The sequence below is a fragment of the Brachyistius frenatus genome, unplaced genomic scaffold (genome assembly GCF_029030835.1).
Source record: "Brachyistius frenatus isolate BFR_SWC_R1_liver_20210118 unplaced genomic scaffold, ASM2903083v1 Contig_6, whole genome shotgun sequence".
NCBI lineage: Eukaryota > Metazoa > Chordata > Actinopteri > Embiotocidae > Brachyistius > Brachyistius frenatus.
Window position 1 is genome coordinate 6,717,662 of NW_027210605.1, and position 13,851 is coordinate 6,731,512.

Below are 13,851 nucleotides of genomic sequence, written 5' to 3' on the forward strand. Positions count from 1 at the left end.
AAAAATAACACCTCTCTATGAGCTGCAGAGAAGAAACAGAGAAGATTACTTACGAATGAATCAGATAAAAATAAAAGAACATAAATATCGTCACTCACCAGATTGCCTACAGACAGCATGTCCTCAAAGTCGGGGGTCATGGGGTAGTGCTCCATAGCCATGAAGAGGGTGTTGAGGACGATACAGATGGTGATCGCTAAATCCACGAAGGGATCCATGACTATCAGGTTGACAATCTCCTTGATTTTTATCCACGTGGGGGAGCACTCCCAGATCAGGAATGTGTTAGAAAACTTATACCAGCATGGTGGACACTTGCGCTGAGACTCCTCCAATTCTGAAGACATAGCGCGGATCATACATCAAAACCAAACATACTTGCGTGCTTTAGCATACTGCATGCAATGGCATAATAATGATAGAAAAAATTGTATGTATCTGGTACTGTTGGATATGCAAAGCAGATAAGCAGGAAATTCATGTCAAACTAATCAACCAATGAGAGCAGCCCTAGTTAAAGAATAATGAGAGAGCAGGTTAAATAGCTGGGTTAAAGTGGCAGTACCCTCCACTAGTGTGTTGGTAATGACGCTCATGACACTGTTGGCCCGCTCTTTCCGCCCAAAGGAGGTATTGAGCTGGTCCACAGACACCATCAGGGAGCCCGACAGCTTCTTCTTCACCTCAACCTCAGTAGTCGGCTGTCAGGAGGAGAGGAAGAATCAAGCACCCATGGAGAGGACATGAACACCATCCCACAGCACCACCGGTGGCCGGCGGAGGGAAGTGCACAACAGCATTGGCAGGAAAAACTAGTTGAGGATCCGATTTTTTGAGTGGGTGGGGTGGGGGCAGGGCATGTTTCATTCTTTTCTATCTCAATGCTGGTTTCAAGGAAGATGTGTGTTTGCTGTAAATGCATGCAGGTCTCAGCCAAAGTGGGAGCAGTGGTCTAGGGCTACTTGACCTAATTGTGTTTGAATGTAATTAGCTCATCCCAATTAGATAATACATGGATTGTGAGATAGTGTGCAAGGAGAACTGCTTCTGCATGAATGCATTTTCAGTCCTGTCATGCAATAATGGAGGTTTTGCTGCCATTGCAATATAATCATTAGGTTATTTTACAAAATGTCTCCCAAATCTGGCCATTTTAATTTCACTTGCAAATTGATGCTACTGTATCTTCCTACTTTGAAACCATACAATTTATATTGCAACCATCAAGTCAAGAGCATTGTAAAGAGATTGTAATGGAGGCAGGTATTTCAGATCCACCCAGTCGTCATGCATGAGCATGCTCCAAGTCAAAGAGAAGGAGAGGAAATTACAGACACCATGGCAATTGCTCTACTCGTCAATGCCATGCTTGTTCTAATTTAGGAGTTTTAAATCTACCATGCTAACTAGAATGAGACACAACTAATTTACTAATGTTGACTAGGGAGAGTTTGGAAAACAGAGAAAGGTAAAGACAGACAAGGACAGCAGCCCTCCTTTGATTCTTCAAGTATTTCATGAAGGCCTAATAGGATGGTGTGCGTTACTTTTATATCTGCTCTGGGACAGTATCAGGGAATTAGAGAAGCAGATCAAAATGTCTGTGGCTCTACAGTGCTGGTCCCCTCTGTTTCCTCCGCCTCCTACTGTAGATCTACCCACACATTTTAGCAGAGGACCTGGGTGCCTGGAGGAACACATCAACACACTGAAGCATGTTAACGCATCATTATATGCTGTTTGTTAACAAAAATTGTGTTTAATTACTAGAATGGGTTAAACAGGAACTTGATGTCATCCCACATATAAAATGTATGTACGAATTCCTAACCAAGCTTTGATCTTTGTGCCAAAATCTAGTGTGTCAGTGGTGAAGCAGTTGAATGATAGAATCATGTCTGTTTGATTAGTGCCTCTATTACTGATCAAAACTTTGATATTTACATATTCAAAACCCTAACATTCATCCTTCAACTCAAACAACAAAATTGCCTGGAAGTCACTGACAGACCCAGTTTCACTAATCTCTGAAATGCAGAGTTGGTTATAGTATATCAACTGTAATTTTTTTTTCCATCCTTTGCCTACTGTCGGAGGGCAGCATACACTCCAGGGGCTGGGGGAGGGGAGGCGCGAGCGCTTAGCCAAGAGATACATACGGACTTGCAAAGATGATAGAGTAGAGGAAAGAGATCCAGAAAGAAACGTAACAGACGAGAGGGGGCCCATGCCTAGATTGGTCTACTCATTGACTTCCTTACACTGTCGTCAGTAGCTGCCTTATCTATTTTCACCTCAGGCAGAAGGCGTCCACCAGGCCCAGGGCCGATGAGGGACACCACGCCGTTGCAATCCACCGTGCTGTTCCTCTTTCCGTGGTAGCCGCTGTAGCTGCTCCGTCGGTAGGGGCTGAACAGGGAGCCCCGACGCTCCTCGCACTCCTCGACCGTGCTGTGCTCGTCATCGGCGAATTCGTTCTCCGACCCCACGTCCTTGCCGCGGACCTTAAAACTGAAGATGCTGCTCTTGCTGTTGTGGCGGGAGAGGAAGGGCGAGCCAGGTATGCTCAGGAGGGACTGGAGGGGAGGAGGTAGAAGAAGGATCAGGAGAGGAGAGGAGAGGAGACATTTGTGTGACTGATGTAGCTCAGGGTGTTTCTGAATTACAATTGATTGCGCCATCATTTTTATGCTGTTTGTCATCAGTTCGGGAGGTCAGGATGAAAAAAAACGGGGAAATACATAATTAGGTCAGTGATAGCCTACACTGTCAAGGTCACACACATGCACACACGACAGAGATACATGCCGCTGAAACAACGTGGAGCTCACATATTGATCCGAGTAATATTATAGCGTCACACAAAGTAAAATCACTGGCTCAAATCCCAGTTTTTTCACAATTGCTATGAAAGAGTTACATGTGCCTTATTACTTTGTTTGGTGACTATACACTATAAGCACAATATAAGAGTCAGAGGAACCCAAGTGAGGCTTAAACAAAGCTGCAGGATTTCTCCCTCTGAAAGATTCATGTAATCACTGTGAATAATTCAGGACGTGGACATGTGCTTCTTTATCTCTGGCCACTATATGCTCCTCTGCATGTCAGCTTGTGCAACAGCACACTGTACATTCTGAATTTGAAATATTTCCCATCCAACAGGACAAAAAGTAGAAAAGAGCACCATTCCTGCAGCACCATAATTCACTGACATCTATATTCGATTCATAGAGATAAAAGCATCTCTATTCTAATTCTGTGGCTCAGTAATTCGTTTTATAAGTTGTTAGTTTTGTTGGGTCTCTTTTTGTGCGACGTGAGTAATTATCACCTCATGCAGTTTCACTTCAGACTTATTACAGACCATGTAGATAACTTCACTTTTATATGTTAAGGTTTTGAAAATAAATGTCTGCGGGATGTCTCCTGACACCCAAACGTGTGTGTGGAGCGCAAAGCATTCAAAATTTACAATGACAAACTCAAAATCAGCTTATATTGTCCCTGTTACTCAAGCTCATGCCCACACCTTGCAGTTTATCAAATCTAATTTTCCAGTTTTTAAGCTGCAAGTCCTGTTCACCATGTCTCAAACCGGCTGTATATACAACTAGAAAAATATCTTCTGGTGTTTTAATTATGTTGTATTTAGAAAAAAGAAAGAATAATGCTGAAATGGGATTTTTTTTTTTCCTCACCTGGTTCATAATGGAAGACTTTCGACCCAGGCGGTTGTCAGGGAAACGGAAGCGGCTTCTTTTGCTGCCATCATCCGACTCGGACTTGACAAACTTTTCACTGTCACCTTTCTCCTTCTCCTGCTCTTTCTGCCGCCACTTCTTCTTACGGTTGCGCCGCTCTTTGGCACTCTTGGAGCTAAGCTTCGACATCTCAGAGGAACTGCAAGACAGACGCCCCCCTCCATCGTCCTCTACCGCATCCTCTGACACTGTGCCTGCAGAGGTTGCCATGGCAGCAGTCTACCAAGAAACAAGCACATAAAATAAAGTCAGAACAATAATACAGCATGATTCAAGAATCATTTTGGCCTCCATCTTGCAAGAGAACAGACCTGGGCATCTTCCTGCTGTCTCTTGAGCTGATCCAACATGGCCTTGAATTCTTCCTCCTTCCGCAGGGCCTCTTCCATGGTGGCCTGGTTCTGCTCCTCATAGGCCATGGCTACTACAGCCAGGATCAGATTCACCAAGTAGAATGAGCCCACAAAGATCACCAAGACAAAGAAGATCATGTAGGTCTTTCCTGCAGCCCTTAGGGTCTGTCAATAAGCACAGGTGGGAAAGAGAGGAAACAAAGGAGACACTCATGACTTCTGATACATGACCTCAACCCTCGAATCAAGCCAAGTGTCGACCTTACTGTTCATCTCTCACAATGACTCATCAGAAATAAACAGAGTCAACTGTTATTGGCAAAAACAGAACGGGCAGACTGGCCTGAGGGTGTAAAAAGTCAAAACAGAAGTCAAAAGTCAGAGGTTCCCACTCATCAGCCTCCTTTGGTCTTCACAGGGCAGAGCAACAAAAAGAGGACCACCTTGGATGTAAATGTAAATTCCCTCACACATCTATTATGAATGCATTTGACATTTATTTGAAATGTATGCAACACAACATTTCAAACAAGAGCATCACAAACTGATTATGACGGCAAAACACTGTCTTTTAGTACAACAGATCGCCAGACCTCATGTGTATGGAAATAGGCCACCAGTATGTAAAAATGCTCAGTATTTAGGGGGGAAGAAGCATGATGAGCAGGATGCCATTTGGTCTGCATTTCAGTTCTGAACATCTGAACATTAAACACCAAATGTAAACACATCTGCGTAACAATTATTCTAAATCTACAGAATACAATAGCAGCGAGAGCCTGCAGTTGGAGGCTGAATTTCAAAGATGGGAGCAAAAATAGAAATATTTGCTGGGATGCTCCCATCAGATCTCCTCTCTCTCATTGTCCATACTGTAATCCTGAACTGTTAATATTTCATGCTTCCTTCCTTCCACTCGGCCTCTGTATGTGGAGGCAGGAGTGTCTTCACCATTTCGGAGCAGCTTCTAACAGATAGACAGGAAGGGCGAGGCCCCACTAGCCAGATGAGCCAAGTCAAACAGGGGGAAATAGAAAAACATGGAGGTGTGCAGGAGCTAGAAGCAGAATTATCCACCATTTTCTGTGTGAGAGGTGGAGTTACAGTCTCCAAATACTGTGTGCATGACAACATGCACACAAGGGAATTGGTGTTGTATCATATAAACAAATGGTTGCCAACTGAGTACAGCCCATTTTGAAAAAAATATAGTTTGAGCATCTCTTCTGCAAAGACTCACAGCAAATCTGACACTTTAATGTACTTGATTTGGCATTTATTCTACAACTATAACAGATTACGATATCAGATCATTTCCTTGTAATTTAAAAATGTTACACCTTGGACTATGCAACAGGTCTAAAATATTCAATAGTGATTAATCTATCAAGTTTGTTTTTGAGGTATTAATAAATCATTTAGTCTCTAAAATGACACAAAATAATGAAAACCATCACAAAGACCTCAAAATGACATCTTCAATTATTTTTAATTAGAAATACAGTCCAAAGCCTGAGTATTATAATATATTATAATTTACAGTAATATAAATTAGATAGGCATTGCAAATCCTCACATTTAAAAGCTAAATAAAGCCATTTGATAGTCGTTTCAGGGAATTTCTTGCTAAATAATTACTTACTATTATTATTTTATATTGCTAGACAATTAACAACAAATTATTTCAGCCCACTATGCACTTCTTTTTATATATGCAAAGGTATTTAAGGACTGATGTGTGTTGTATGAAACAGGCTGAACTTGTTGACACATCTGCTTTACCAGCATGTAAAGGTTCTCCCAGAAGTCCTGCGTCATGAGTCGGAAGAGAGCCAGGAAGGCCCAGCCGAAGCTGTCAAAGCTGGTGTAGCCGTAGTTTGGATTCCTCCCAGCTTTCATGCATGTGTAGCCCTCCGGGCAGCGGCTGAGGGGTGAAGAGAAAAAGAGGGAGAGAGCGAGAGAGAGAACAGGGCATACAGCCCGAAAATGACTCAGCAGTATTTACTTATAATGTAATCTGACTACAGGCAGATAGAAGAGCCACAGCAGGTCTTGGTAGGATCAGTAGCATTTGGAGGAGGGCAGAGAACTCACCCAGAGTCGGAGCTGTTCCCACAGAGCAGAGCATCCAGCTGGCCAGGCAGGAAGTAGAAATTGGCTGAAGACAAAACAAACGCCCAAAATGAGTCATTTGGCTCACATTTGGTCACAGCTATATTTGATTATTGCTATGGTCTGTAAATCCATTCGGACTAATTTCTGACTTCCATTTGCTTATTCATTTTAAACTCAGCGCAGGTCATATCAAACCCGTTCCTTTTGTCTAGCCAGTGCCAAAGTGCCATATTGTTTTCTTATTCCAGCATATGGACTGACTCATACTCCTAGATCGCTGCCAGGTCACCGTTGGCGACGCCTCGCCTTTACTTACTGTCGTTCATGATGTACTCGTCCCAGTCAAAGCCCTTGCTGCCGTTGGCCAGGTAGGTCTCGGTGGTGTTTATTGGCCAGAACACACACTTGTGGCGCAGGTTGCCCATGAAGAGCTGGAGGCCAATGAGGGCAAAGACGCTCAAGCAGAAGACGGTGAGGATCATCACATCCGAGAGCTTCTTCACAGACTGGATCAAGGCGCCCACAATGGTCTTCAGGCCTGAAGGGCAGCCACACACACACATACACAAACGACACAGAAGATGCAGGAGCTGCTGATGGCTCATGTATTCATTTCTGGAGTGTCTAAAAATTATCTTTTAATTCTATAACTGAGAAATATATGATTTTATTAAAAATCTGGGCAAAGCAACATTCATTATATTGAATTTAATTAAATATTTAAACAATTGTATTTTTCTGTAAATTAGTCAATTATCAATGTACTTATACACCTAAATCTTAATTTGTGATATTGTAGTACCTTCAATGTCTGAACAAAAGGGAGAACTTTTAAGTAAAAAGTACAATTTTAAAAAATGTGTCAATTTTAGATCTAGGTAGTAATACATTTTGGACAAAACTGACATATTACAAACATTACATCTGTAGAAACAACAAACAGGAAATATTTAGGAGCCTTCCCACTCTCTTTAGATTCATCCAGAGAGAAATCATTTTAAATCAAATCAAAATGAGTGGCTTTTTATTGGGAGAAATTTGCCTTTTCACTGCCAAAGATGGATGGAGTGAAAAAGAGGGGGAAGACTGTAGAAAAGTGAGAGAAAATCCATAAGGAAGAGAGCACAGCAGCACAACGAGGGGCCATGAGCGGGACAGAGGCACAGGCAGGGGGGCTGGAAACCACATGCAGGTTATTTAAACTCCAAGGCTGAACAGGAGCAATTCAATGCCAGCGCCAGTGTGGGCACTTTCTTGAACTGTCTTGTATAAGGTGTCATTAGGAAAGCACTGACTCCCCATACCGTGACCCTGCAGTCTGTCTCGTCCACAGTTTCACTAAAGACAAAATGGCTTTACCTTCCGAACAGGCATCCTCTGGCAGCGTTCACATGGGTCCCCGAGGAACTCAAACATGGAAGCAGGATGACCTGCACCCCCATTTTCTGTTCAGCCTTTACAGGTACAGTGTTTTGCCAGCTGTACATGCAATATCTTATAAAATACTCTAAATTTAGGCATTTGGACAGTTTTGGTAAAAGCTCTATTAGCTTTGTCAATTAAAACAAGAGTTATTCTTGTTTAAATCTAAATAAGTACATGAGAAGATCCCATGGAGAAATTAATCAACAGAATATTGACTGTAGTCAGGTACTAAATAGACCTATATGCTCCCCAGGAATTACGCCCTCCACTGTACATTAAACGAATCGAGGATGTAATGACATTTTCTTCTTTTCACTGCCGGATTCATAAAAAAATAGTTTTGTATTTTGGGAAATACAGTTATTCATTTGTGTTGGGAGTGTTAGATGAAATGTGATAGGTTACAGATTACTAGTTAAACTGCTAAAATATAATAAGTTAAGTAACTATCTTAATTACCTTATCAAAGTAGTCTCAATTATTAAATGTAATTACTTTTTGATTACTTTTCTAACAAATGTTTTAAACTGGGCAATAAAATAAAAAAAAAAAATCCTAAAAACATATTTTAATTAAGCAGTGAGTGTAAACTTCACAACAGTACTAGACACTGATTATTTTCAAACTTGTATTGAAAGCTCTTCAGTATAACTTGAAGTATGGTCTGCATGTTTTGATTTTAAAACACATTTACAAAAGCAGGTCCCAAATATATAGATCACAACTGACTGCAGTAAAGGAAGAATGTCACCAGAACCTCAAACCAAGTCTACATTCAGGCCCACCCCATGCTGATAACTATAAACAGGCCTGGGTACTGTTCAGTTTTTAGACACAGGTACCTAAATGACTCGTTTAAATTTTATTATCCGACAACATGGCAAACTGCCAAACAACACTCAGAATTTGAGCCCATACTGCCAAACAAATTCAGTCTGTCTAGATGTAGACAGAAGACAATCCTGCACAGCAAAGGATGCAAAGCAACAGAGTAGATGTTGTGTTAAAGTAACTGTAATTCATTTACATTTGTTTTCTCAGTTACTGTAAGTGATTACAATTACATGTTTTTTGTAATTTAATTACATGTAACAACTTACCCCACGACACTGGCTATAGCCAGCAGCCAGTTATCTTAGCTTAGCATAAAGACTGGAAACAAAGGGAAATAGTTAGCCAGGCTCTGTCTGAAGGTAACAAAACTTGCCTATCAGTATTTCTACAGCTGACAACTTAACATTATTTCTTGCTTGTAAAGTGATAGTACAGCACATAGCCCCCCCCCCCCCCCAGTCCCCCATAGTTTTTGTTTTGACAATTGGATTTTTGTACAGATTAAACTGAGCAAATAAAGTGTTAATTAGTGAGCTTTCAAGGTGCTGGACTGGACAGAGCCAGATTAGTTGTTTGCAGTCTTTAAGCTAAGCTAGCCACTGCTAGTTGCTAGCAGTGGCATTGAGGCTGTTTCCATTTGGCTCCTTCAATCTGGACATATGTGACCTGGCCGTGATCTGACCACAAGTGGCCAGCAAAAGTAGAGGTGGAAACACACTCGGGAAGCATTGAACTCTAATCTGTTCAGGCCACATTGTGATCCAAGGCAAGGAAGGCATCAATTTTTTTTCATCTAATTGTGTGCCAAAAAAACAAACAAGCATATTTCCCAAAATGTCAAACTTTTGCTATAACTGCACTATATATAAGTAAAATTCCTTTTTGTTTGCACTGGACATGAACTTCCATTTTTCAGATTTCACAATGAATGTGTCCTTTAAAAAAAAAAAAAAAAAACACCTTCCATCATAAATAAAACAACTGTTCATCAAACATTTGTCTGTCAATTGATGGATAGATGTGCGGTCAGTGTCACTTAAAAAGAGGTCAATAGGTCATTCAACCATCCCATCTGCGTCCCCAACCCGTATAATGTTAACACATCATTTATTTTTCTGTGTGGTATATCATTCAAGTAGGTTGTAAAAACAGAGAAAGAAAAATCAATAATCAAACTAAAAAACAAAAGAGGGCAAATCAAACTTTCAATGCCATTTGTCAGCCAAGCTCTTGTTAGGCTAATATTATAAAAGCAAGTGACCAAAAAGCATCATGCAGCATAAGAGATATGTTCACAAACTAGGCTTGGCAGTCTTCATACATAAATAATCGGTGTATTCTGTGGGATAGAGAGCTTTGCCTTTTCTCATATCATACAGCATAAACCAGGTTTGTTTTGGATCCAAATAAGGGGAATCTTCTCTTTCCAATTCAATCACTTGTTATAAATGTGCAACAAAACACATTCCTTTTGTAATAGAACAGTTATGAGAATTGATGTCAAATTTGAGAATTTCTAATCTACATTTATTTATTAAATACCATATCTAATCACCTGATTTTTGTCCTTAAGATGAAGATATTCTATCACTAAATGTCTGCTTTAGAGAAGGGCATTTGCTTATTCTGAAAGCTAGTCAAAGGAGTGCATTAAAGCTATTTCTTAAGAGAAACACAGCTGCCTTATAATGAGAGTCCTACTGGGGCAGAAGAGAGTGAAGACACTATGGACGGCCCTAGAGGAGACTGCAAAGCCTATCAAAAATGTATTAGTACCATTTTTGATAATTTTGGAGAAAAAAATAAATCAAAAAATGGTTGTCTCCAATTCTTTTGTTGTTGCTTAAATCATAATTGTAATCATAATAATAGTGAGTAGAAAAGAAAGGGTGAGAGGATCAGCCTTAGTGTTTAAACTGAGTCTCACCTGGAATGACAGAGATAGTTTTCAATGCTCGGAGAACTCTGAATGTTCTCAGCGCAGATACATTGCCCAGGTCCACAAACTCTGTTATATATCTGAAATAGGGGAAGGATCACACACAGAACAAACACGATGACAAAAACCACACACGCCAAGAGCACAACACCACCGAACCAGGAGGAAACGACGCCACTCACAGAGCCTGTCCACTGAGGAGAAGGGTGGAAGGTAAAAGGAAAGAAAGACACACACACCTAACACCGACCCCGCCCCACCGTCCCCTGCCCCATCCTGTCTTACCTGGAATTACAGAAATAGTTTTCAAAGCCCTCAACACCCTGAACGTGCGCAGAGCTGAGACATTGCCTAGGTTTACAAACTCTGTTATATACCTGGAGGATCAAACCACAGTTACAACAGCTTGTTATTTACATGCAAATATGAGGTGAAAAGATTAATTCACACACAGATGGGCTTTGTGACCGCGCTACAGACGATGAAATGTTGTATTTTGGGGTATGTATTTGATCTTATGGAGGCAGGTAAATCTGTGGTATAAACTACTGGATGACTTATAGTCGACGGGAGAAATAACGGGCCTTAAATTGAATGTTGCAGACTCCGGAAGATTTGAGAGAAAAAAGGTAAATGAGAAGGAGAGTTAGATGACAAGAGGAAGATAAATCAGATGAATGGGACTGAGGTGTGGGCGTTGTCAGGGAGGCCGCAGAGTGTCAGATGAAGACCTTCAATTCCCAAAGAGAAAGACCAGAGAAGTCTCAGATCAATGGAGGAAACACGCAAGATGGGTTATCAGACAGAGAGAAAGAAATAAGTAAGAAAGAGAGAAAGATTATCACTAAAACATTGTTTTGTTAATCCATCCTTCGTAACAATATCGTAGTATTTTTTGCAATATTTCATTTAACCGACAGTTTGATCACAAGAAAAATACTTACGCCATCGAAATGACCATGAAATCCAGCCAGTTCCATGGATCTCTTAGGAATGTAAACCCGTCTATACAGAATCCTCGTGCAGTGATTTTTACAAGAGACTCAAATGTATAAATTCCTGTGAATGTGTACCTGAAAGACAAAAGTGTTGACAGAATCAGTTCACCGTGCTGGATCAATGCTCGCTCAACTCTAAGTGTCTGCACCCTCGTTAGCTGATAAAACACCCAGGAAATGACAAAGTTAGTGTAGGGCACCAGATAAATTTAGAATTATAAAATCTGATAAAAGTGTGTTAAACAGTATACTGTTTTTAAATAAGCTAACATGTAATTTCCAGAAACTAAGAACTGCTATTACACCATTACATTTGAGCCACAACTTGAGTACACAAGTCTCTGGGAAAAAAGGACAAAAATACAAGGCGATCTTTGAGTACGATAGAGAGCCAGCAGCTAACGGTGGGCCCAGCTGTTTTTTTTAGATAAATGCAGTCAGCATGCCAACATTCTGACAATGGCAATGCTAACAGGCCGCTAATGTTAGCAGGTTCGCTTTACCATGTACACGATCTAAGTTCAGTGCTTTAGCATGCTCCCATTTGCTAATTGGCACCAAACACATTATACAGGACAGTTGATGGGAAGGCCATCAGATATGAAGGTGTTTATTCATGAAATAAAGCTTGATAAAAAAAAATTTTTTGACTTGATGATGGCACTCTAACTGATGACTAATGCTATTGCAATTCATCCTGACAATAATTTTTGAAATAAATCTAAATGCAATCCACAGTACTCATTAAGAGATTTAATACTAAAATAAAGTGTTGGACCGATCAATCAATCTTTAAGGATTTGGGAATTGTTTTGAAAAACAGCTATAACTATTTTAAGTGAGTTTTTCAAATATTCAAATAATAATAATAATTAAAAAAAAAAAAAAATTCTGTGACTCAAAAGTAGTGGTGTTAAAGATGCAAAAAAATTGTAGCATGTATTTATAATATTGACTGAGTATTTTTCATGTGTACTTACTCTACTTGTTTTGACCACTCGGGAGGATCACTGAAGGTCATGAATATACAGTTGGTCAAAATAGTACACATAATGATCATGCTGAAAAGAGTGAGGAGCAGGTTAAGGAAAATATGGAACATAGACGCAATCACATAAATAATCAAACCTCACAGAAATTTCTAAACACAGTAATAAAAAAAAACCCTCAAGAGTAGCTACACTAATGTGATTTCTATGGTCCTAGTCAAAGCACTTAACACAAGGTGGTTATGTGTGCCCACCACCACAAAGGCCATTATTTTACCCATGAAATATTTACATGGTATATATTTAGTGGAAACCAACCAAAACAATAGCACACTTTAAAGCTGCAAATCTTTCAGTGCAGAGAGGGCTACACTCAGAGGACACTAGGAAAAGCTCAATATTAGCTTTGAAAGTAGCCAGGGGTCAGTAATAAGTTTTACTTTTTGTTGGCCAGTATTTCTGTATCAACAATGCACAACAATCACAAAGGAGGAAAAGCCTACATTGTACACTACCAACAAATGCCTATTTGGTGGAAGGTGGAGGAAGAAAATATGCTACTAAGATACTATTTATGTTATTGCATTTTTGTTTTATTCTACTTCAGAAATTGGATAGTTAATTTTCTGAGGGTTCTGCATGAAAATGTTTTTATAGTCTCTTTGTTTTTCAAAAAAATGATTAAAACCAAAAAGGTTGCTTTGATTTAATTCACAAATGTTTGATACTTTTGAAGATTTTGGTGTAATTTCTACACCAATAGAGATGATCTATTCGATAAAAAGTCATAGACGTGGTCCCTCAACTCCAAATCCATTCCCATGTCTTAAGTTGCTGATAAGAATCTTAACAACGACCGTCAAACTGAAGAGTAAGTATTGGATATCCATTATCCACATAACTGCTGGCTACACCAACAGTTTTGATAGAACAAGAGTCTATCAAAAAGTTCAGAGACTGCTCCTGTTGCAGAAGAATAAGCAGCACCATGACACACAAGGGGCACATTGAAGCTAAAGCCTTCAAGAGCACGAATTCAGAGTTTCTTCCATAAATCAACATCAGCACCTGAGTTACAAACCTTTTTGTGAGCACTGGTCTGGGTGGATGGCAATTTGCACCTGCAAACTTGACCAGAGAGCGAGCTTCAAAGTTTATGTCAAACTTTTGGAGAGCAGAAAGACGTCACAGGGAGCAGAATCTGGTGAGCAGGGGGGGTGGGGGGTTACTGTTCTCAACGTGCTAAGTAGGAGCGTTTTCATTTTGGAGCACCCAAGTGCCATCGAACCACACTTCAAGCTGTTTGCACCAAGTGTTTCCCTCCCACGCCTCAGAATGTCTCTGTAAAGCTCGGCGTTGACAGTCTGACCCTGGAGGACGAATTCACAGTGCACAACCCCACAAATGTCAATGAAAACCCAGCAAGTTGGGCTC

At 40.3% G+C, this 13,851-nt stretch overlaps 1 protein-coding gene across 7 annotated transcripts in view; it reads right to left on the reverse strand.

Moving 5' to 3' along the window:
- Positions 1–13,851, reverse strand: part of scn8aa (sodium channel, voltage gated, type VIII, alpha subunit a) — a 45,439-nt gene that overhangs the window by 22,608 nt on the left and 8,980 nt on the right. For 4 of the 7 annotated variants that reach the window (XM_069688877.1, XM_069688876.1, XM_069688878.1 and 1 more), the window contains 11 exons: positions 12,409–12,498; positions 11,375–11,503; positions 10,419–10,510; positions 6,549–6,770; positions 6,212–6,275; positions 5,900–6,041; positions 4,076–4,282; positions 3,702–3,983; positions 2,262–2,576; positions 566–701; positions 99–337 (listed from right to left, as the gene is read on the reverse strand). In XM_069688877.1, the coding sequence (XP_069544978.1) occupies positions 99–337; positions 566–701; positions 2,262–2,576; positions 3,702–3,983; positions 4,076–4,282; positions 5,900–6,041; positions 6,212–6,275; positions 6,549–6,770; positions 10,419–10,510; positions 11,375–11,503; positions 12,409–12,498 (1,918 nt within the window). Of the gene's footprint in view, positions 1–98; positions 338–565; positions 702–2,261; positions 2,577–3,701; positions 3,984–4,075; positions 4,283–5,899; positions 6,042–6,211; positions 6,276–6,548; positions 6,771–10,418; positions 10,511–10,715; positions 10,808–11,374; positions 11,504–12,408; positions 12,499–13,851 lie in introns of all 7 variants that reach the window. The other 3 variants (XM_069688880.1, XM_069688881.1, XM_069688882.1) reach the window with 3 other exon arrangements.